At 45.6% G+C, this 23,054-nt stretch overlaps 1 protein-coding gene across 1 annotated transcript; it reads left to right on the top strand.

The window, feature by feature from the left end:
- Positions 1–15,221: 15,221 nt before the first annotated feature.
- Positions 15,222–21,398, top strand: LOC123157451 (uncharacterized). Its single transcript, XM_044575735.1, has 5 exons — positions 15,222–15,627; positions 16,417–16,511; positions 16,637–16,978; positions 17,075–19,746; positions 19,854–21,398. The coding sequence occupies exons 1-5, from the start codon at positions 15,606–15,608 to the stop codon at positions 21,004–21,006; spliced, it is 4,284 nt and encodes a 1,427-aa protein (XP_044431670.1). The 5' UTR covers positions 15,222–15,605; the 3' UTR covers positions 21,007–21,398.
- Positions 21,399–23,054: the final 1,656 nt, after the last annotated feature.

The raw sequence follows: 23,054 nt of genomic DNA on the forward strand, positions 1-23,054 counted from the left end.
AAGTTGGAGTAAAGCAGCATGTGTCAACTTATCTTTCAATACCGTGAAGGCTTCTTCCAGTGCAGTACCCTAAACAAAAGGCACATCCTTCTTTGTGAGCTCATTGAGAGGTGCAGCAATGGTGCTGAAATCTCTCACAAAACGCCTATACAAACCAATGGGGCCAAGAAAACTCCTCACTTGTGTGATCGTTTTGGGCTGCGACCAACTCTCAATAGCTTCAATCTTGGCTTTATCAACTTCAATTCCCTGTGGAGCAACAACATAGCCAAGAAAACATACTCGGTCGGTTTAAAAGGTGCACTTCCCAAGGTTACCAAACAAACGTGCATCACGTAGAGCAATAAAAACAACATGTAAATGTTCCAAATGTTCCTCCAAAGATCTGTTATAAATCAGTATATCATCAAAAAAGACTACCACAAATCGTTCAATGAAAGCACGTAAAACTTCGTTCATTAATCTCATGAAAGTACTAGGTGCATTAGTTAACCCAAAAGGCATGACTTATATAATCCAAACTTAGTTTTAAATGTTGTTTTCCGTTCATCTCCCAATTTCATACGAATTTGATGATATCCACTACGCAATCAACTTTGGAGAATATTGAGCCACTCATTTCATCAAGCATATTCTCTAGCCTAGGAATAGGATGACGATAGCGAATAGTAATATTATTAATGCCTCTACAATCAACACACATATGCGACGTACCATCCATTTTTGGCACTAGTATAATAGGAATAACACAAGGGCTAAGAGATTCACGTATATAACCTTTGTCGAGCAGCTCTTGTACTTGACGCATAATCTCCTTCGTCTCCTCTGGATTGATACGGTATGGCACACGGTTTGACGGTGAAGCACCGGGAATTAAGTCAATCTGATCCTCAATCCCTCTAATAGGTGGTAATCCCGATGGCACGTCTTGTGGAAAGACGTTAGCGAACTCCTGCAAAATGTTAGTGACAGCAGGAGGCAAAGAGGAAGGCACGTCCTCGAATGAAAATAATGCCTCTTTGCACACAAAAGCATAACAAACATATTTGCTGAAATCTAGATCATTAATATCAGATTTTGTGGCAAGTAAACATGCACTTTCAATTTAATTTCAGAAGGAACACTAGATGGTTTATTATTAGGCTTCTTTTGTTGCTCAAATTCTTTTGCCGCAATCTGATTTTCACTCTTATTTTTCTCCTGTTTTGCTTTATTAGCTCTATTAATATCATCTTTCAAAATGGAATTAGGAGACATAGGAAGCAAAGTAATGTGTTTATCCTTATGAACAAGAGTATACTGATTGTTTCTACCATGGTGTACAAAATTTTCATCAAATTGCCATGGTCTACAAAGTAATAAGGAACATGCTTGCATGGGTACCACATCACAATCAACATATGTAGAGATACTAAAATGCACCCGAACAGTACGTGCTACCTTAACCTTGCCGCTGTTGTTGAACCATTGGATGTAGTAAGGATGTGGATGTGGTCTTAGGATGTAGCTTCTCCACCATCTCCATGCTAGCCAAGTTGTTGCAGCTCCCTCCATCTATGATGACGCGAACAGAACATTCCTTCACAACTCCCTTTGTATGGAACAAATTATGCCTCTGATTTTGCTCAGCTTGTGTGACCTGCACACTCAAAACATGTTGAGCAACTAAACTTTCATACCTGTCAGCATCTTCAGCAGCCATGTATTGCGTCTCATGATCAGAATCATCTCCACCGTGTTCTTCACTTGTAATAAGAGCCAAAGTCTCCTCATCATAGTCACTAGCGGACTCATACCCACCATCCTCAGTAGCAATCATAACATGCGGAGATTGGCATTCTCTCGCATAATGACCTCTTCCCTTACAACAACGACAAATAATATCATGTGTGTGCCCTGTTGATGCCATGGATGAAGAAGAGCTCTGGGCAAACCCAGAAGGTGTACTCCTGGCAGATGGTGGTGGTGGTGCCTGTTTTCTTGTATCTCGGTTGGAATTGGCGGCTGAAATCAGTGGTGCTGCAGTAGTACGTGTGGGAGTAGAGGATGTACGTGGTGTCCATGATGAAGATCGACCTACAGAAAAATTAGTTCGCGCTAATGCATGTCGATCCTGCACTTCACTTTCAGCTTTGCAATCAAGATGGAATAAACGAGTGATATTGTTATACTCCTTATAACACATCTAATCCACCCATAAAACATGCAAGCATAGCTTCATTATCCTCAATAATACCACATCTAATCATGCCAGTTTGTAATTCCTGATAATATTCTTCTACATAATTTTTCCTTGTCCCAAATGCTGCAATTTTTTAAGTAATTCACATTGATAATATGGTGGAACCCAACGAGTACGCATAGCAGTTTTCAAAGTAGCCCAAGTAGCTGGAATAGGATATAATCTACAATGTTCAGACCACCAAGCATATGCAAAACTAGTGAAAGCACAAACTGCATCAGGAACAAGTCTCTCCTCAGGATATTGTAAACATGTAAAATGTTGTTCAATTTCTAACTCCCAAGTAAGATATATATCAGGAACATATCTACCCTTAAATGGTGGAATATTCAACTTTAGTTTAGGAAGATGGTCATGATCTTGTACCTCAGGTGGTGGTGCAGCCCTACCATTGCGATGATATGCATGAGGACGACCTAGTGGTGGTGCTGGTGGTTGCACGTAGTTCTGATTTTGATCAACCTCATCCTCGTAATGGTCCTCCACCTCTGCAGTAGCAGCAGGAGCTACAGAAGCATCAACAACAGTAGCAGCGACACCAGAAGTTTGTCCTGGCTCAAAAGGAACACGTCGCGCTCGCCCTACTGGATCGCGACATGGAGGTTGTTGTTGTTGTTATTGCAATGGTGCAACATATGCGGGTGGTGGTTGTGGTAGATGCGCGAGTACTTCATCGAACTTGGCGTCCAACTTGGTGTCAATTGTCTTCTCAACATCGTCAATCCTCTCCAGGGCCTTTCCAAATCTGGCCATCACGTCTTCCACCTGTTGACCCAACATTTGCTGAAATTTATCATGAAGCTCCTTCTTCGTCATGTTCTCCCAGTCAATCTCGTTGGCTTGTGGTCCTGCCATGGTTAGCAGTAATAGAAATGCAAGAATATGATCCTACAGACTACTAGAAAGTGGTGGTGGTGGTGTGTCAGAAATCCGTCAAGCAAATCTCAAATTCTTACCAGTTCTTACCCAGCAGCAGGCGGTGATCATCAACCGTTGTAGCCAAAACTCTCAAAGCTTAGATAGAGCGATTGCCAGGGAGGGTCAAATGCACGACCTAGATGTATGTGGAGCTGGGATGGCTTATAAGATGGTAGCAAAAGGTCAGCAATTATCAATTCAGATATGCAAAGTTGAATAAACGCTCAACAACGGTACTGTGCTGGTCCTAGGCTAGACCGTGCTAGAGACGCGAGCCTAGAACACTAACAAAATCACGGCGCTGCTCGTAAACAAGGGAGGAGCACACTCTGATTTTTTTCTTTTTTTCACTTTTTTCCTTTTTTTGCTCCGCAACAAATTTTTTTCGATAAATTCTACAAATGGCCTAAAAACTACTTAGCCAGAATTTTCCAGACTTCGTTTTTTTGAAACAGGAACTATTTTTCTTCTACTAGTGGCACGAAAGTTGGGGAGTCCGACTTGGTCACGACTCGTAGTATGGCGTGATCTAGAAATCGAAACAAAGCAACAAATACTGGACTCGAACTAGGAATGGTGGCGAAGATGAATCTGGTGGAACTCGGACTGGTAGCGGAGATGAATCTGGTGGAACTCGAACCGGTGGCAGAGATATGTAGGTCGGTGGAACACGGACTGGTGGCGAATCTATGATGGACGTGGACTCGGATTAGCGTGATGGTGGCGGATATGTGGTATATGGCAGCGGCGATGATGATGGTGCTATATGACCACGATGGTGGTATACGGCAGCGGTGGTGATGATGGTGTGGCGGCGGCGTGACAACTTGTGAACAGAACTCAAAACTCTAGAGGACTAGACACTAAGACCAGCAACGACAATGCAACCGCAAATTCAACAGAGCAAATACAGAAAAGATTATGCTATGGCTCAGATTGGTTTGGATATGATGAACTAACCCTAATTTTTTAGGCTTTTTTAGGACTATAGGTATGAAGATCAAACTCAATCTAAACTATGAAAAACTGTAAAATCTCACCGAGCAACCTGTAACTCTGATACCACTTGATAGAGGCGAGGGTGTTCTGATGTTTCTATGAGATAGCTATCGTTTTCTATGGGAGTCGACCTTGACAATCCGACTACGAACGTGCGAGACGCCGCGCCTTAGCAATCGCTAAACCAACTTCCGAGGGGTTATTGACCACGCCGGAGCACGATCAACCTGACCACGCGGGTCTATTTCCTACAAGCAAACGAAGAACAAGCAAGAAACTAAGATTGCAATCTGGATATTGCGAATATAAGATGAAAGCTTTATTGATCAAGGTGGGGTTGTGTGACGTCTTGGTCTGGTCGTTGAACACAAGAAGTATGTGAAGTTGCAGCTATGGCGAACTTTTAATCTAAATAAAACCCAAAGTCTAAACAATGTCCTAAGGGTTGTATATATGGAGGAAGAGGGGGGGATTTTGTGGCCCTTGGAGGAGGGGTCTGAAACCAACCCTAACTCTTGTTTACCCACACATGCGGACTCTAAAAACAACCTATACTCAAGTATTTCGAAATTACATGGGCATGGCCCAATAATAAGGTGATGCAACACCTAGAATAGCCTTTGGATGAAATTTATGAAGTGGCATCTTGTATATTTCGTCCAAGGCTTCATGCACATGGTGGCTTCAAAGTCGTGAAATCATCACTTGTAACTCCGTTCTTGTTTCCCTTGCGCATGCCATCATCTCCCTGCTTGAACTTGCTCCAAGGTTCATCTTTCTTGTCCAAGCTAGGCCCTTCATTTGTAAGCAAAACAAATGTATCCAATTTAGGCAACATCATATTCTCATGAACATTAGAATCGTTACCAAGAAATGAAAGTACCTGGTAATTCAATTGGCGTGCGCGAGCTCTAGTAATTGGTCCAGTATGTATAACAGCAGGGGCTATGGGTTTAATAATGGTATTGATGTCCTCATCACAACCTTTCCAAGCCACTCCCCTAGAGCTTCACCAACTTCCTTTGTCCTCTTATCAAGCGGCAGATCAACAACTCGCACCCATGTTTCCATCGTGTCAAACAACATCTTCGATGGACGGGTGCTACCCTCGTAATCCTTTAGCACCAGCACATGAAAATCAAATTGCCACAAACCACTATTAAGAGCATGCCTCCAATCTCCCTCGCTTCCAAATTGTACGGCAAAGATATTATTCCCCAAGTCCTTGAATTTAGCCTCCTTGTGCAGTCCCCATGCCTTCTGCATTGCTCGTTCAAGCGCATACTTGTTCAGGGGACGTGGAGAGAAAGATTTCCTCATAGCCGACCACTTGGGAACCCTTGTTTGAGAGGGATTCAGATCCGCAAAGATAAGCCCCCTCTTCTCTTTCTCTGTTAGAATCAGGCTCCCCAATTTCGCCGAAAGGCTAGAAGCTGCCTCAGAAGTTTTGTCGTCAGCCGGAGATTCCATCGATCCCGACTCGCCGCTCCCACTCTGCCAGTCGGGGTAGCCACCTTCCTCGAGGCAACCTCTCCTTTCTCCCCCCCCCCATGCTCCTTCATGGCCTTGCCACAGGAAGCAGATCCTGCATCGATCGACCTACTAGATGGCGCTGTCGCCGTTGTCATAGGTCACCCGAAGAAGCACCACCCTCGCTCTAGAACCGTAGCAAGACAACGGCCTTGCGATCTCTGGATCGCCTTTTTCACCGCCTCTAGGGTTTCCTCCGCAAAACGAGGTGGACCCGATGATGTAGGGAGGAACCCTAGGGGCCGATCTTTCACATTTGGAGAGGATCCTACGAGGGAATCACGAAGAACGTGCGGAAGAACACGAGGAAATCACGGGGAGGAACGAGAGAAACACTCAACCGACAAGAGATCAATCACCCAAGGTCTAGATCATCGAAGCATGAGTAGCACGAGATACAAAGTCAACAACGGACGATACAAGTAGCGGTAGCTCATCTCCGAGAGGAGGTCTTGAATCCACGAGGGATCTTCCCGTAAAGGGGTCTTGAATCCATGGTGGATCTTCTCCGAAGAGGCCGCGGTCTCTCACGAGGAGGAGATCCGTATGGATGAGCAAAGCTCTATCTCTAAATGAGCTATCACAATGCTAACCCTAAAACGTACGGGATGAGGGAGTATATATAGTCAAAGGGGCGAAGGGATACATGGGTCACGAGCCAAAGGAGCTGCGCGCAGGCAGGATGGCGCCAGATGTTCGGGTGACGGGCCAGATGTCCGGTGTCTCGTGAGGCGCCAGATGTCCGCTTGGAGGGGCCGGATGTCTGGTGCTTCCGGAAGGGCCGGATGTCCGGTGGAGAGGCCGGATGTCCGGGCTGTCAGGACCAGGTTCTGTGCTTTCGGGACACCTTGTCTGGATATCCGGGCGGGAGGTCGGATTTCCGGTGAGGGGCCGGATGTCCGGGCGGGACGCCAGATGTCCGGTCGCTGTAGTTTCTTTTACAGAGGGCTGGCCGTGTAGATCTCCAGGGGCCGGATGTCCGGGGTCCTGGCCGGATGTCCGGTGCCTAGAGGCTGCTTTTGCCTTCTTCCATTTGTTCTTTTCTTCCTTGGACTTGGGAGCTTGGCCATCTTCATGTGCATCCTCGGAGGGTCCTCTTGGTACCTAATCATGCACAACATTCCGGATTGAGGTAGTAGCCATGTCTCGAGAGGATCATATGATATATCACTAAGGAGAGAAGTCACCTCGGTCTCGAGAGCTCGAGCTCGTGCTCTAGTCATGGGTCCTCTAGGTGCTTGGTGAGACGATGTAAGGTCCATGGGGATGACCGAAGGATGCTCCGCATCATCTCCCCCCCCCCTTGTGAAAGATCCGACCTCGGATCAAAATCCTCATCACCATGGTACGGGGAGAGATCACGTTGTACTTGTCGCGTGAGAGATCGATCTTGTAAGCGTTGTTGTTGTAGCGTTCTAGCACCTTGAAGGGTCCGTCGGCTCGAGGGAGAAGCTTGGACTTGCGTTCATTGGGGAAGCGGTCGTTGCGAAGGTGTAGCCACACGAGGTCTCCAATGTTGAATATCATGGGATACTTGTTGACGTTGAGCTTGGTCGCGAGTCATTGCACTTGGCGCTTGATGGTGTGCCTTGTATCTTCATGCATCTTCTTGATGTAGCTTGCGCGGGCACTTGCGTCGAGGTTGGTGCGCTCTTGTTGAGGAAGAGGTAGAATGTCCAATGGGGACAATGGGTTGAAGTCGTAGACGACCTCAAAGGGGGACTTGCCGGTCGTCGAATGTCTTGCACGGTTGTAGGCGTACTCGGCGATGGGTAGACACGCCTTCCACTCCTTGATGTTCTTCTTGATCAACACGCGAAGTAGAGTGGAGAGTGTACGGTTCGTCACCTCCGTTTGGCCGTCGGTTTGAGGATGGTATGCCGAAGAGAACAAGAGCTTGATCCCTAGCTTGGCGCATAGCGTCTTCCAAAAGTAACTCAAGAACTTGACATCGCGGTCCGAGACAATCGTCTTTGGCACTCCATGTAGTCGCAAGATTTCCCTACAAAAGAGATTTGCAATATGTGAAGCATCGTCTATCTTGTTGCAAGGAATGAAATGTGCCATCTTAGAAAATTGGTCCACAACAACAAAGACGGAATCCCTGCCATTTTGAGTTCTAGGCAAACCAAGTACAAAATCCATGCTAATGTCTTCCCAAGGTTGATAAGGAATAGGTAGAGGCATGTAAAGACCATGGGATTGAGATTTAGACTTAGCTTTGCGACATGTAGAGCAATGGTTGGTGAAGCGTGAGACGTCACGGAACATCTTGGGCCAAAAGTAGTTCTTGGAGAGCGTGGCGAAAGTCTTGTCACGTCCAAAGTGTCCCATGAGTCCGCCTCCATGAGCCTCTTGCAAAAGGAGCAAACGAAGAGAAGACTCGGGAATGCAAAGTTGTTAGCTCTCATAAGATAATCATCCTTTATGTAGTATCGTTCCCAAGACGTGTGTGTCAAACACTTAGCATAAGGAGTAGCAAAAGAAGGATCATGCTCATACAAGTCTTTTATATGGTCAAAACCAATAACATTCAACTCAAGTTGAGTGACAAGTGTGCATATGCGTGAAAGTGCATCCGCAACTATATTTTCCTTACCCTTAATGTACTTGATCACATAGGGGAAAGATTCAATAAATTCACTCCATTTGGCATGACGCTTGTTCAACTTAGTTTGACCTTTTAGGTACTTTAGCGTTTCATGATCGGTGTGTATGACAAACTCATGAGGTCTAAGATAATGTTCCCAAACATGTAACACACGCACTAAAGCATACAATTCTTTGTCATAGATGGGATAGTTAAGTTGAGCACCAGAGAGTTTTTCACTAAAATATGCAATGGCTCGTTTTTCTTGCATCAAAACTCCGCCAATTCCAGTACCACTTGCATCACAATGAACCTCAAAAGTTTTCTCAAAGTTGGGCAAAGCAAGAATCGGAGCGTGAGTAAGCAAAGACTTGAGCTCATCAAAAGCGGTGGATTGCAAAGATCCCCAAACAAAAGGAGCATTCTTCTTACTCAAGGAATGCAAAGGAGCGGCAATTATGCTAAAGTTTTTCACAAAGCGACGGTAAAAACCTGCAAGACCAAGAAAACTACGCACTTGTTGCAAATTGGTGGGTTGGGGCCAAGTTTTAATTGCCTCAATCTTAGTTTCATCAACATGGACACCTTTGGAAGATACAACAAAACCCAAGAAAACCACTTTGTCAACACCAACCGTGCATTTTTTCAAGTTTGCATAAAGACGTTCCTTGCGAAGGGTTTGCAAAACAGATTTAACATGATTAATATGCTCTTTCATAGTTTTGCTAAACACAAGAATATCATCGAAGTAAACCACAACAAAGACTCCAATGTAACGTCGAAGCACATGATGCATAAGACGCACGAAAGTACCGGGAGCTTCCGATAAACCCATAGGCATGACTAACCATTCATATAAGCCAAATTTTGTTTTGAAAGAAGTTTTCCATTCATCACCCTCTTGTATGCGGATTTGATAGTAGCCACTTTCAAGATCAATTTTTGAGAAAAAGTTGGCTCCGCTAAGCTCATCGAGCATATCATCTAAGCGAGGAATGGGATGCCTATAGTGAACGGTAATAGCATTTATAGGTCTACAATTGGAACACAAGCGGAAACTTCCATCGGGCTTAGGCACAAGTATAATGGGAACGGCACAAGGGCTTAAGCTTTCACGTACATGACCGTTGTCGATGAGTTGTTGTACTTGCCGTTGTATCTCCTTAGTTTCTTCGGGGTTTACACGGTATGGAGCTTTGTTTGGGAGTGGCGCTCCGGGGATGAGGTCGATTCGATGCTCGATGCCTTGTAGAGGAGGTAGACCCGGAGGTAGCTCATGGGGGAAAACATCTTGGAATTCCTGCAAAAGAGATTGAAACACTAAAGGTAGCTCGTGAGAGGTGTTAGTTTTTGGTTCTCCATCCTTGCACACGAGGACAAAGTGCATAACACTCGATGGGTTCTCACACACTTCTCTCATCTCACTTTTTGTGGCAAATAGGACTAGGTTTTTCTCTCTAGGCGAAGAGGCGCTCAAGTTTGGCTTGTGGCTCTCACTCACTTTTGTGCGGATCACTTTCTCACTCTTCTCTCCATGATGGGTGGCTTGCTTGTTAGCTATCACTTGACTAGGAGACATAGGTCGTAGCACATATTCCTTCCCTTTGATCTTGAAGCTATAGTGATTGGTGCGCCCGTTGTGGATGACACCACGGTCGAATTGCCATGGTCGACCAAGAAGGAGGTGGCAAACGGTCATTGGGACCACATCACACTCCAAAGTGTCCTCATATGCACCAATCTTGAAGGATACTTAGACCGTATGCTCAACTCGTATAGTGCCAGAGTCACTTATCCATTGGACCTTGTAGGAGTGCGGGTGCTTCCTCTTGACCAATTGAAGCTTGGAGCATAATTCTTCACTTGCCAAGTTGTGACAACTACCTCCATCGATGATGACCTTGACGGACCTTCCATTGATGTCGGCCTTTGTGTGGAAGATGTGGCATCGTTGGTCTTCTTATTGTTGATGTTAAAGAGTCAAGACTTTGGAGACAACGAGAGCGGGGCTCAAATCCTCATCACAAAAGACTTGATCATCTTCATGCTCATTCACGCGCTGGTGCATGGCCACTTGCTCAAGAGCTTCCATCTCCTCATCACTCATAGAGTCGTAGGTACCATCGTCGTTGAGGATCATGGTGCGCTTGTTCATGCATTGATACGACTTGTGGCCTCGGCCGCCACAAGTGAAACACTTGAAGGAGCTTGTCTTGACGGTCTCATCGGTCGGAGTAGATGATGAAGCACGCGGCTTGAAGTTGCTTGTAGTAGGAGGGAGACGACTTGAACTTGCCGAAGTTTTCTTGTAACTTGACTTGTCGTCGTTGCTTGGAGAAGGCTTGATTGATGTAGATGTTGGAGGAGTCATTGAAGCTTGGTTGTTGGAGAGACCGTAGGTCTTGGATGAGTACTTGGTGTACTTGAAGTCATCTTGCACTTGACGTTCGGACTTGGTAGCTTGATGTACGAGCTCAATGAGGTTGGAGTATGGTTGGAAATCGACAATCTTCTTGATGGGATGATTGAGTCCATTCAAGAAACGTGCCATAGTTTGCTCATCATCTTCCGTGACATTGGCTCGAATCATGGCTATCTCCATTTCCTTGTAGTATTCTTCAACACTCTTTGTTCCTTGCTTGAGGAGTTGTAGCTTCTTGAAAAGATCGCGGTTGTAGTAGGTTGGCACAAAGCGTGCTCGCATGACATCCTTCATTTGTGCCCAAGTGGTGATTGGAGGTTCACCTCTTGCTTGTCGTCGCTCAATGACTTGTTCCCACCATATGAGCACATAGTCTTGGAACTCAAGTGATGCCATTGTGCAAACGAAAAAATTTGTCGACCTTCAATGCCCATGAGAGGTACTCTTCAGGATCATTGCTTCCATTGAACTTGGGCATTGTGAACTTGAGCTTGCCATAGCGTTGTTCTTCATTGTGTTGTTGGCGATGGTGATGATGACGCCCTTGACGTTGAGGATAATCGTCCTCATGTTGCTCTTGGTGCAGAGGAAGTCCATGATCAACTTGCTCTTGTTGAACTTGAGGTTGAAGTGGAGCTTGACGAGCTTGTGGAGGGGCTTGAGGAACTTGACGTTGTGCTCGCGGGTGGTAGTTCCTCTCTTGGATTTCTTCTCGAAGGGCTTCCTCTTGATTGCGCCTTTCGCGATTGCGGTTGGCGATGGCTCGACTTGATTCTTGAAGGGCATGGTGCGCCTCAAGAGCTTGCGCTTCACGTCTTGTTCCTCTTGGTGTAGGCGCGCTCGTTCTTACTCTTGGCGACATAGACGCTGTCGTTCTTGAGCTTGTGCAAAAGCAACTTGGTGTTGTGGAGGATGAGGTAGATGCTCGTCGACTTGCTCTTGTGAATGCTTGTCATGTAGCGGATTGCGAGCTGCACGGCGGTCTTGACGCGCGGCTCGTCGAAGAGTGTTTGATGATGGTGTACTTGAGTCGGAGAAGGTGTCGTCGGAGTGTCGATTTGAGCGGCTCCGTCTTGAGGATGAAGAAGTGGAAGGACGGCGGTTCCTCATGAAGGCGCGGATCTCGTCCATTCTTGCATCATTCTCTTGCTTGTGAGCGTCGAATTTGTTGTGGAAGTAGTCCCTCATTGCTTGTTGCTCTTGGTGCAATGCCTTTTGAGCTCCAAATAGGTGGCTCTTGGTGACGAATGATGACATGTCGTCGTCGTTCTCGATGAGTGGTGGATTGGTAGAAGAACTTGGCGTATCCATCATTCCAAACAAAATGTGAGTGGTAGATGGAGAAGAACGTATACCAAATGTACCTTGACCGATGTTGAAGATGAATCAAGTTCACTCAAATGCGGACAATGAAATAGCACTTTTGGTACCAATTCTTGTCGGTTCTCACACCTACACAAGTAAAATCTTATGGTGGAGCTTGGTTAGGATAGTCGCACAAAATTTGATGCAATTGTAAGTGAGCTTCAATAATGTTGGAAAAGATTCACAAATTTGCAAATGCAACAAGTAGACCAAGCAATTTGTTGTACACGGAAACACACACGCAAATAGATAGATGGGATTGTGCAAACCAAAAGTGAGCCAAAATGTGGAAACCACGAAAATGCTCTTGTTGCACAATACTAGAGAGACGGTAGCACGATTGCACAATAGGCGGATACGTAAACTTGTGCACAACCTACTAGGCAAAAATGCAACGATCTCTATCTCAAGTATGCTATAAGTTTGGTGTTTCGGTGTTATGATCCAAGATGATCTTATGTGACAATCTTAATGTTGTATGATGCTATGGTTCTTGCTTATAAGCTCTTTGCTTATCTTTCCTCTTTGCTTAAAAGCTTGGGTGGTTCTTTCACTTTTGAGCTCTTTTCTCATGCAAAACTTCACGAACCAAGATAGCAATTGTGTATGCGATGAAAACTTTGTGACACACAAGTAGATCTCAAGATATGCACCACTATGGTATGGTATGTATGCTATGGAGCATGATCACTAATGTGCACAAGTCACGTTGCCGGCAATACTCAATGGCTAGTCTCGATGGGTAAGCTACGCAAAAGTAGGGACATGTGGGGTATCAATGCAATTGCAAGGTATGACAAAGATGTCATTGAAGTTACCGTCCTTGGCGATGATGAATAGTCGATTGAGATGAGCAGTGGTGATGTTGAAGTCGAACCGTACCTAGATAGCCGAAACACAATAGGACACGGGAACCACAACCCAAACTCTCAAAGACCAAAACGTTTCAAAATCGATGTAGGAGGTAGCGGTGAACGGTGGTGGTGCTTATGGAAGGTGGTGTGGGTATGCGGAAGTAGGCGTGGGCTCCGGGCAAAATTGGGCGACAAAATGGTGGATGGTGGTGCGGGGGTGGAGTTGCTGCTGCTAGGGGCCGGATGTCTGGGCCAGCAGCCGGATGTCCGGGACGCCGGATGTCCGGGCTCCTGGATCGAGGACGAACGCGATGAACTCCACGGGAAAAATCGCAACTCCGGGGCAAAATTCGGACGAATTGGTGGATGGAAAAGGGTGGGAAGGGTGGGGAAAGGTAGATCCACACGCAGCAACACAAATCCATGGACCAAATCCAACAAAATCTCAACTCACCAACAAATCACAAAAAAAATTGGGGCTATTTTTGGTGGGGAATTTTCGGATTTAGGACGAAAACAACAAAATCAAGCTAGAAACCGCGGGGTAGGGGCTCCAAAAACGTGATCAACGTGGCTCATGATACCAAGATGATGTAGGGCGGAACCCTAGGGACCGATCTTTCACGTTTGGAGAGGATCCTACGAGGGAATCATGAAGAACGCACGGAAGAACATGAGGAAATCACGGGGAGGAACGAGAGAAACACTCAACCGACAAGAGATCAATCACACAAGGTCTAGATCATCGAACCACGAGTAGCACGAGATACAAAGTCAACAACGGACGATACAAGTGGCGGTAGCTCATCTACGAGAGGAGGTCTTGAATCCATGAGGGATCTTCCCGTAAAGGGGTCTTGAATCCATGGTGGATCTTCTCCGAAGAGGCCGCGGTCTCTCACGAGGAGGAGATCCGTATGGATGAGCAAAGCTCTATCTCTAAATGAGCTATCACAATGCTAACCCTAAAACGTACGGGATGAGGGAGTATATATAGTCAAAGGGGCGAAGGGATACATGGGTCACGCCCCAAAGGAGCTGCGCGCAGGCAGGATGGCGCCGGATGTCCGGGCGACGGACCGGATGTCCGATGTCTCGTAAGGCGCCGGATGTCCGCTTGGAGGGGCCGGATGTCCGGTGCTTCCGGAAGGGCCGGATGTTCGGTGGAGAGGCCGGATGTCCGGGCTGTCAGGACCAGGTTCTGTGCTTTCGGGACGCCTTGTCCGGATATCCGGGCGGGAGGCCGGATTTCCGGTGAGGGGCCGGATGTCCGGGCGGGATGCCGGATGTCCGGTCGCTGTAGTTTCTTCTGCAGAGGGCTGGCCGTGTAGATCTCCAGGGGCCGGATGTCCGGGGTCCTGGCCGGATGTCCGGTGCCTGGAGGCTGCTTTTGCCTTGTTCCTTTGGTTCTTTTTCTTCCTTGGACTTGGGAGCTTGGCCATCTTCATGTGCATCCTCGAGAGGGTCCTCTTGGTACCTAATCATGCACAACATTCCAGATTGAGGTAGTAGCCATGTCTCGAGAGGATCATATGATATATCACTAAGGAGAGAAGTCACCTCGGTCTCGAGAGCTCGAGCTCGTGCTCTAGTCATGGGTCCTCTTGGTGCTTGGTGAGACGACGTAAGGTCCATGGGGATGACCGAAGGATGCTCCGCATCACCCGACAATGAATGAGTGTATGTTTGACCTTTTATATACTCCCACCGTCCGGGTTTATTGGGCCCGTGGGAGGAGGGAGCGCGCCCGCTCTGATTAGGCCCCTCTGTTGACCTGGCTGCCAAAAGTAAGTGCGCTCCATTTCTTTCTCGATCTCCCATGCCACGGTTCGTCTTACGGAACACAATCAATTACCAGCGTTGCACCAGAAGCTGATGTACATTGAGCGTACTAGTACTCCTCCTAGTCTCACAGCCAGCCAGTGCATGCGCTTTTAATCATCTTTTCATTGGGCAGATGCATGCGCCATGCAACGACCGAGCGCGCGCGAGCTTGCGCCTCGTTCGAAAGCGGCAGGAAAACTAACTGAGCCTAGGTTACATGCGCGTGAAGCGGTTTGCTTTGGGCAGTAAATCACGCATGAAAACCACAGAAACAACACTTATTTCAGAAGTTGATCATTTGTTTTGATACCTGTGTTTTGGTCGGGGCCTAATAAACCTGGACGGAGGGTATCTCTTATATAGCCCTACGTCCACCTCCGGAAAGGCTCCAGGGGTAATCCGGTCCATCCAACCCAGATACGTGTCCTTACCCACCAAACGAGAGGAAATCGAGTATTAATTGGACGGCCCTCCAAAATCACTGAAAAAAATATTATGGTCTTCGTCTTCTCCTCCCACCCTCCGCAGGCGGCGAAGTAGAACAAGGAAAGGGTCCAATAGAAAAGTCTGGAGCAGCCGTGGCGACGGCCACGGCCAGGCCACTTTGGGCGCAGGCAAGGGCAGTCGGGAGTCACCGCCGATCGTGTCGTCGCGTGCCTGGCCAGGCAGGGTGAAAAGGGTCGAAAAGTAGCGGGGAATTTCTTCCAGCCGCAGCGCACGCAAAGAATCCAGCCACCAAGGGAACGGAGCGAATGGGAAGGAAGGGTTTGGATTCTAGCTGAGCCCGGTGCGCGCACCCACGCACGCACATACGCGCAGGACGGAGAGCGGAGGCAGCCGGAGGCGGCGGTGCTGTGTTTGATGAGGAAGTCTGGAACAAAAGGTATACGCAACCCTAGATCTTAGAAATCTCACTAGTCTCTCTACCTGCTGCTTTGCTAGCTCCCCTGCCGCCCGGATCAGGTCGGTTTTACAGGTCAGCTTGGGTCTGGAGGCGGCCGCCGCCACAGTGACCACGCTGTTTCTCGCTGGTTCCGCCACGAGCTACGGATGGAGGACATGTTCTCGCCTTCGGGTGTTAGATCTGCTTTGTCCGAGGATTTTGGACTTCTGGCAGCGCAGTTTGTCTCAGGTCAATCTGGGGCCTGTAGCTCTTGTTTATCCTTTTTGTGCATCTGGCAGCGACAGGTTCTCTTCGGAAATTCCTCATCTTTCAGATCTACCTGCTTGCTGTGGTTCTCTATGCGGCGGAGGAAACCAATGACTCAAGGATGAAGGCAGTTGACTTGACTTGTGGTGGTCTTGTTCTGGTACCAAGGGTGTTCAGTCCTGGCAGGAGAAACCACATAGTTTAGCTTCTGGCGTGCTGTTGGTGCTGCAGGACAAATGTGCTTGTTTGTAGCCTGGTCGGAAGCTCAAAGTTTCTTATTTTGCCACTGAAAACTGACCCAGAAACTCAATGTTTTCCTTAATTTGGTGCTGATTTGGTTCAAGGAAGTGGCTGTTGATGTTGCCAGGGGGGCAGTGGCATTGCTGAGGAATCCTCTTTTACTTTTTAACTCTTGCTTATGTGCATGCTCTGTGGACCGTCACACTATTATTCTTCAAACAGTATCCTAAGCATTGGTGGTATGGTGCTCAACAACAACCTTCTGTTGTTTTTGTTTTCCAGAGGGTATCGAGGGATCTATTGGATTTAAGCATGGGATTGATGTGAACCCATCTTCTGTTTCTACTCAAACAGGAGGAACGCGATCTGATTTGATGGTATGCACGTGATTTTCCAGCACTTTGCGCCGTGCTAAAAGCTTGCCATTGTCTTGATTTTGCTATAAATATCTATGTTTTGCCTCATCTTTGATTTCTTACTTGCTGTTCGATTCTCTTGCCAGATTCGAGTGTGCAGTTGTACTAGAAGGTCCTCGTCACTTCATAATCCTAATACCAGAAGTATTATGATGACCTGCAAAAGCTGTGGTGGCCAATCAACAGTGGACAGAGGTGGGCCATCGTGTAGCAGCAACCTTAACACCAGCGATTTGGAGCTCCCCAGACCTATAGATCCTGAGGTGAGATGGAAGACTGTAAACAGAAGGCAAAGAGCTGCAAGGAGAGCAAAGACCTTTTCTGGAGGAGACAGATTAAAGGATGAAATTATATCTTTCTATGCATGTGGCAATCCCACGAGTCTAGAAGTGGCTCAAGAAGAGGCTTCAGCCTCTGAATCTGAGAAGGTATTTATTTCCTCCTTGAGAATACGGTGAAATGAGAGTCAATTGCCCCATTCAGTGAATATCAGTATTCTTGACTATTTAATTATCCGTCTGCAGCTTGGGGTATCTATTCTTGGTCGGCGCTTTGGTGATCCCATGGAAAATGTTCCAATAAAAAAGAGAAGAGTTCATATGGATTGTTCTCCATCTCCTCCATCCACCCCACTGCTAGTGGATCCTTATGAAAAAATACCGAGCAGATCTGGTGGAGGCATTTCATCATATGGCAAGCACCGCAAGGTTAAAACACTAGGAGGCAAGCACATGGAAGAAAAGAGAGGACCTCTTGAAGCTGCTGATTTTTCTGGTATATCAATACTGGCTGCTGCTGCCTGTGAAAGTGAGATGGATGTTGCTAAGTTAAATGGTGAATGCTCGAAGTCAGCCCGCTCTCTTGATGAAAGAAAGCAAGAAATTATCTCTGGCAGTTCACTGTTGGATCCTCTACATGGAATTAAGGGGGATAAGCTAAATATCCGAGACAGGGCCCTGAAATTATCTGAAATTGCTCCTGACATGAAGCCTTTGTTTCCCACTACATTAAATAGCTCTGAGTCTGCTCCTGACATGAAGCCCTTGTTCCCCACAACATTAAATGGCCCAGAGAATCTTGTTGGATCTGCAGCTGCTCTGGAGGGTAATACTGCACTTTATTCTTTGTTGAGCAATGCAAACAAAACAGATATTTTTTCATCTGTTTCTGATGCTAAATCTTCGGATGTTACCATGTCAACTAACTCGAGCAGTCCAGGCAAATCAGTAGGCTGCTTTGGAGATACAGTTGTGCACACCAAGCATTCCAATGCGGCTCATGATTCTAGACTGCACTGGGATCTTAACATTGCGATGGAGGCGTGGGACGCCCATTGTGGTGATGATGATAATCATGATATGGTTGGTCCTGATCCTGTAGCTTCTGTAAGTGATTGTAATGATGCTCAAAAGGAGATGAACAAATCACAGGTGTGTCGGGATCTTTCTCAGGCAACAGTTGCTGAGGTCATACTTCGTCATTCTGTTGATAAAATTCACGTGGCTGATGCAGCAAAAGATGGTAACGCAAAGGGTGAAAGTGATATCCCAGGTGATGGTTCATTTCATCCTTTGTGCAGTCGGTCTCCCCCGAAAGTTCAGCTATTGGAATCCGAATGTTTAAATGGAGATGATTCCTCTGCCAAAACAAACAATTTGCTTGATCTGCAGAAGAGTAGTTATGTTTCTAATGTGTCATTGCATATCGGATCTAATCCAGACTTGAGTTCTCTGTCTCTTACTAAGGAACATTTCGCTTTCGCTGCAAATGTGGAGAAACTTGATGTGTCACACACTTCACCCCTTGATTGTGAAGGTTTGTCTCACTTGACTTCTGAGGATGCTCATGCTGGAGGTAGTTCAATTCAAACAAGTGTTCTGGGCTCCAGAGTGAAGCCTATGACAAGCAGATTAGTTTCTGAGGAAAGCACAAATATTGCAACAGTTTCCAGTAAAAGTTTTACTGACGCTGGGTGGAGCGATGATAAACTTGGGCAAGCTTCACTACAGAGCATATCTGAATTTAAAAACCATGAACTTTTGGATGTTGATTCAGGAACTAGTAAAATTGATCAGTCCGTCAATGACAAGGCTGAACATGACACTGACGTATTGTGCGTTGACAAGAAAGCTGCAGATGCAGACAATGATTCAGACCTCCCTGATTCTCATCCAGAGGATAACCTACGCACTTCTGATTGCGTTATGTCCTATGCGCATATAGAGGGTGGTGTGGATGCAACAATCGATTACAGAAATCGTTTACTTGCTTGTGTCAACGCTACCAGTGCAGAAACATGTTACATCACCAGTGATATTCATGCTCATGGTCTCAATTCAGAGTGCACTAAACAAGCAGATACTGACATGGACAATATTGTGGATTCAAAATCTAGAGCACAAAGCCAACCAAGTGGTTACAAACATGATCTTCAGAAGGTCACATCAAATAATTGCCTTGAACACCGCTATCAGACAGACACGTCTCGTTTTAGCAAAGATCTTTCTGTGACCGGAAAAGTTGACGTCGAGGAAGATGATTCTCAGTATGAGGATGGGGAACTTAGGGAATCTGGTGACCGTTATTGGGCCGATGACATTTATGAAGAAGTTAAATGTGCTAGTTATCAGGTATCAGATTACAAGGATGAAAAAGCTGCCCCAGACATTCATCATGTACCTGTTGGCTCTGTTCCAAACAATATGGTTATGCCAGTTGCTAATTACAATGGAACGTTATCGAGGAAGGAAGATTGTGATGTTTCACCCATCTCATCGAAGCGCTCATGGTCAAGTAACTGCTTGGATGGTGGATCTGGAATGATGTGTGCTGCAAGTGCTCGGAGCATTCATGTGAATATGAAAAATGAGAGTCGAATGTATGACAACCTAGACCTTACAATAGCTCGATCTGCTGGGACCGTTAGCCAGTCTGAAAGGGGTGGTGATGGTTTAGGTGAGGATCCATTGAATATCAGATCAAAGCCCGTGGGATGGGATATGTTGCCTGATCAGAGGCACTCTCGAGAAGATTCAAGAGACAGAGTTGATTCTTCTAACCTGTGTGTTTTAGGTACATTAGAGGCAGCTGAAGCCTGTGAATCATTTCGACCAATGGGGTTACCAAATAGAGACATACAATCACGACTTGATCGGCTAAGATCATTTGACAGACCCCACAGAAATGAGCACTGCAGGTAAATTTGAGTTAATATGTTTAGCTGTCATCTTACACATAATTAAATCCTTGTTTGTGCAGTATCGTAATCCTAGTGACTAATGCCGCATACTCTCTTTAATCCAGATCTGATGATGGCTATGGTTCTGGCTCAAAAACTGAAAGGTCTGTTGATAGGCCACATGGCAGGGCCGGAGCATCTCGGCATATTCAAGCAAACATCCGAGGGGAGCAGTGGGCTGAAAATTCAAATAGTTCTCGTTCTACCCAGCGAAGATCACCTGATTATAATAATTATGGCCCAGCTGGTCCAAGAAATGCTGCTGAAGCTGCTGTTGCAAAGATGGAGAGCAGTGGCTTTGTTGTTGCAGCTGATGGCACTTTGGTAAGAGCTGTTGATGCAGCAAATACAAGTACCATGTCCAGAAGGATGAGAAACAAAAGTAGCTTCTATCACCCTTTGTCTAGACGGTGTTCCCCAGTTGACAGAGATGGAAGTCGTGGGTTGTCCAGAGAACCTGCACATGCTAGGGAAGCACCTCCAGAACGATGCTTTGGTGCTAGCGGCAACCGGTCTGGTCGATATGGTTCTCAGATGGATAAAGATCATGCCATTGATGAAAATTTGAGTTCAGTTCATAGCTCACTGTCTAATAGACAACGGAGGTTCCCAGCGCATAGAGCCTCACTCGACCTGTCACGTGCTCACAGCAGATCTCCTTCAGGATCTAGATCTCGATCACCACATGCTTGGACGTCCAACGGAGGCTCAAGTATACGGAGGCATAGTAGATCTCCTAATTACATGACTGGAGTTAGAATTGGTAGAATGACTTCACCTCAAAGACAACATCGATTCAATGATCGAGTTATGCGTGGTAGTCCATCAAGAAATTCCACTTACTCTCAACATGATTCAACATGGGTTGAAGGAAGGAGCTGCTCAACACTAGATATTTCTTATCACAAGAAACGGTATTCTCGGAGGAGCCCACCTCTGAGAATCACCTCAAGAAATGACATGTTCGATTTAATGGATTCCCAAGGACGGTCAAGATCTCGAGAGTTCCACCGCCCAACACGTGACTTCAAAAGGGGAAATAAGCATGATGGGAATGGTGATGATAAAAGATGTAATGATAGATATGGAACTGTCAAACCATATGAACATAATGGTGCTGTGAAGCAGTTCAGGAATCATGCTGGAGATAAACCTCATCCACACACTTCTGCACCCAGATCACCTGAACCGCAAAGAGGAAGCCCTCAGCGATTTTGACGAGGACTTTGAGAGGAAGCTGGTTGTGTATTTGCCTCATTTTGGAACTAAAGCAGATAAGAATCCTTTAGTTTTGATTGAACTGTAAAGGACAGTACTGCAAATCCATGATATCTGTCATTACTATTTGCCAAAGGGATGTCTGTTCAAGCCAGAGCTGAAATTATGCACCTCTCGGAGTGAACTGCAGATTAACTTCACAATTTTCTAGTTTTCCCTTGTAAATATTTATATCAGTAGTAGGACCACAGTTTCATGTTTCAGCCTTTTGGCATTTCTTTTTATTTGATATTTTTTTCTCACTTTGCAATCTTATTTAATGGGCATTATCCCTGTATGAGATTCACTTAAACAGGTTCAATCAATTGAAGCATCTGGCATCACTTCTGTCATTTTGCATCACGGAACTGTCAGTTGTGTAAGTTGTACGTGTGACTGGAGGTTGTATTCGTTTGACGCATATTTGGCCACCAGAACCGAGTTCTGGATATTTTTTCTTCTTCTTTTTGGCAAGGAACGCCACATGTTAAGTACAAACTGTGGTAGATGGCCAACTCACACCTCACGATTGCCATCCTTCAACAGAGCGCCATGCACAGTTAGTTCACGAGCTAATTTCAAACCCTAACATACAACATGATTTTTATTTTTATATCTAAATAAAGCACCCAAATGCTTAATAATGTAGCTGCACCCCAAATGCTTAATAACGTAGCTGCACTTTTTCGTTGAAACGAGTGCACCCTCATGTTGCACTCCAATGTCAGTACACGATTGCCATCCCTCAACAGAGAGCATGCACAGTTAGTTCACGAGCTAATTTCAAACCCTAACATACAACATGGTTTTTATTTCTATATCTAAATAAAGCACCCCAAATGCTTAATAATGTAGCTGCACCTCAAATGCTTAATAATGTAGCTGCACTATTTCGTTGAAATGCTGCACTCTTTCGTTGAAACGAGTGCACCCTCATGTTGCAGTCCAATGTCAGTACATGTGACTGGTAGGAACCGCATGGTACTAGTGTTGGTAGTGCTCAAGGTTAGGGGTAAGGATTAACTACATGCATGTGCTGATGTCATTCCATTGTATTTCATCTATTTTATTTTGAAAAGCTACAAAATTTTAAACGGGAGCCAAAACAAAGATCCATTTCCACAATTAGGTTTCTCGCGACAACCCTTTAAAATTAGATCCCATATGGACATGTTTTAATGATTTTTTTCAAAAGCAACTTTGGCTCTAGATTAGTCAACTTTAGTACTAAATAGAAGCAACTTTCTTGTATCATATGTACTAGTGAATTTACCTAGTAAGTATATCGTAGACGACATAGAAACCATGACACAAATTTTGACCGTATATAGGCAACTGAGTATCGTTCGTAGGCAACTTTGGCATTACAATGAGGCAACTTTCAACACTAAACGAGGAAACTCCAGTTACGAAGGTGCATACAACATACATTACGCGTATGTGATCCTATTATCGCCTATCCATGTTCTGTAAGAAACATATTTCTCCTGGTTCTCTACCATAATTAAGAAATTGCCTATAACATCACTGGTAGGCAACTAAGCATCACCGGTAGGCAACTTCATAGTGTTTGTAGACAACATAGGAAAACAATGATAAGCAACTTCACAATATTGTAGACAACTAATTCGCAAAGTTAGGCAACTGAGCAGCAATGATAGGCAACTAATTACCAATGGCAGACAACTAGGCATCAATGGTGGGCAATTTCATAGAATTTGTAGACTACTAAGCATCAACCGCAGGCAACTAACCATCGTCGATAAGCAAGCTGGGATACTGTTAGCAAAATTCACAGGTACACATAATGCAGTGAAATTGCTTATATGAGTACTAAAGGCACCTCATGTTTTGTGTGATTTTCCCGTTTCATACAAACCAACCTAATTGGGAATTGTACTAGGACAAAAAGAAGAAGTTGCTTCTCTATATCACTAAAGTTGCCTCCATTGCACCCAAAGTTGCTCATGATTTTTTTATGAAACCTATCCATATGGGATCTAGTTTTG

Source organism: Triticum aestivum, chromosome 7B (assembly GCF_018294505.1).
Source record: "Triticum aestivum cultivar Chinese Spring chromosome 7B, IWGSC CS RefSeq v2.1, whole genome shotgun sequence".
Taxonomy (NCBI): Eukaryota; Viridiplantae; Streptophyta; class Magnoliopsida; order Poales; family Poaceae; genus Triticum; species Triticum aestivum.

Excerpts from the sequence above, each read along its gene's own strand:
- LOC123157451 (XM_044575735.1), top strand. The coding sequence starts at position 15,606 with ATGAGGAAGTCTGGAACAAAAG. Across the intron at positions 16,512-16,636 it reads GAACGCGATCTGATTTGATG|ATTCGAGTGTGCAGTTGTAC; the intron begins GTATGCACGTGA and ends TTCTCTTGCCAG. Across the intron at positions 16,979-17,074 it reads CAGCCTCTGAATCTGAGAAG|CTTGGGGTATCTATTCTTGG; the intron begins GTATTTATTTCC and ends ATCCGTCTGCAG.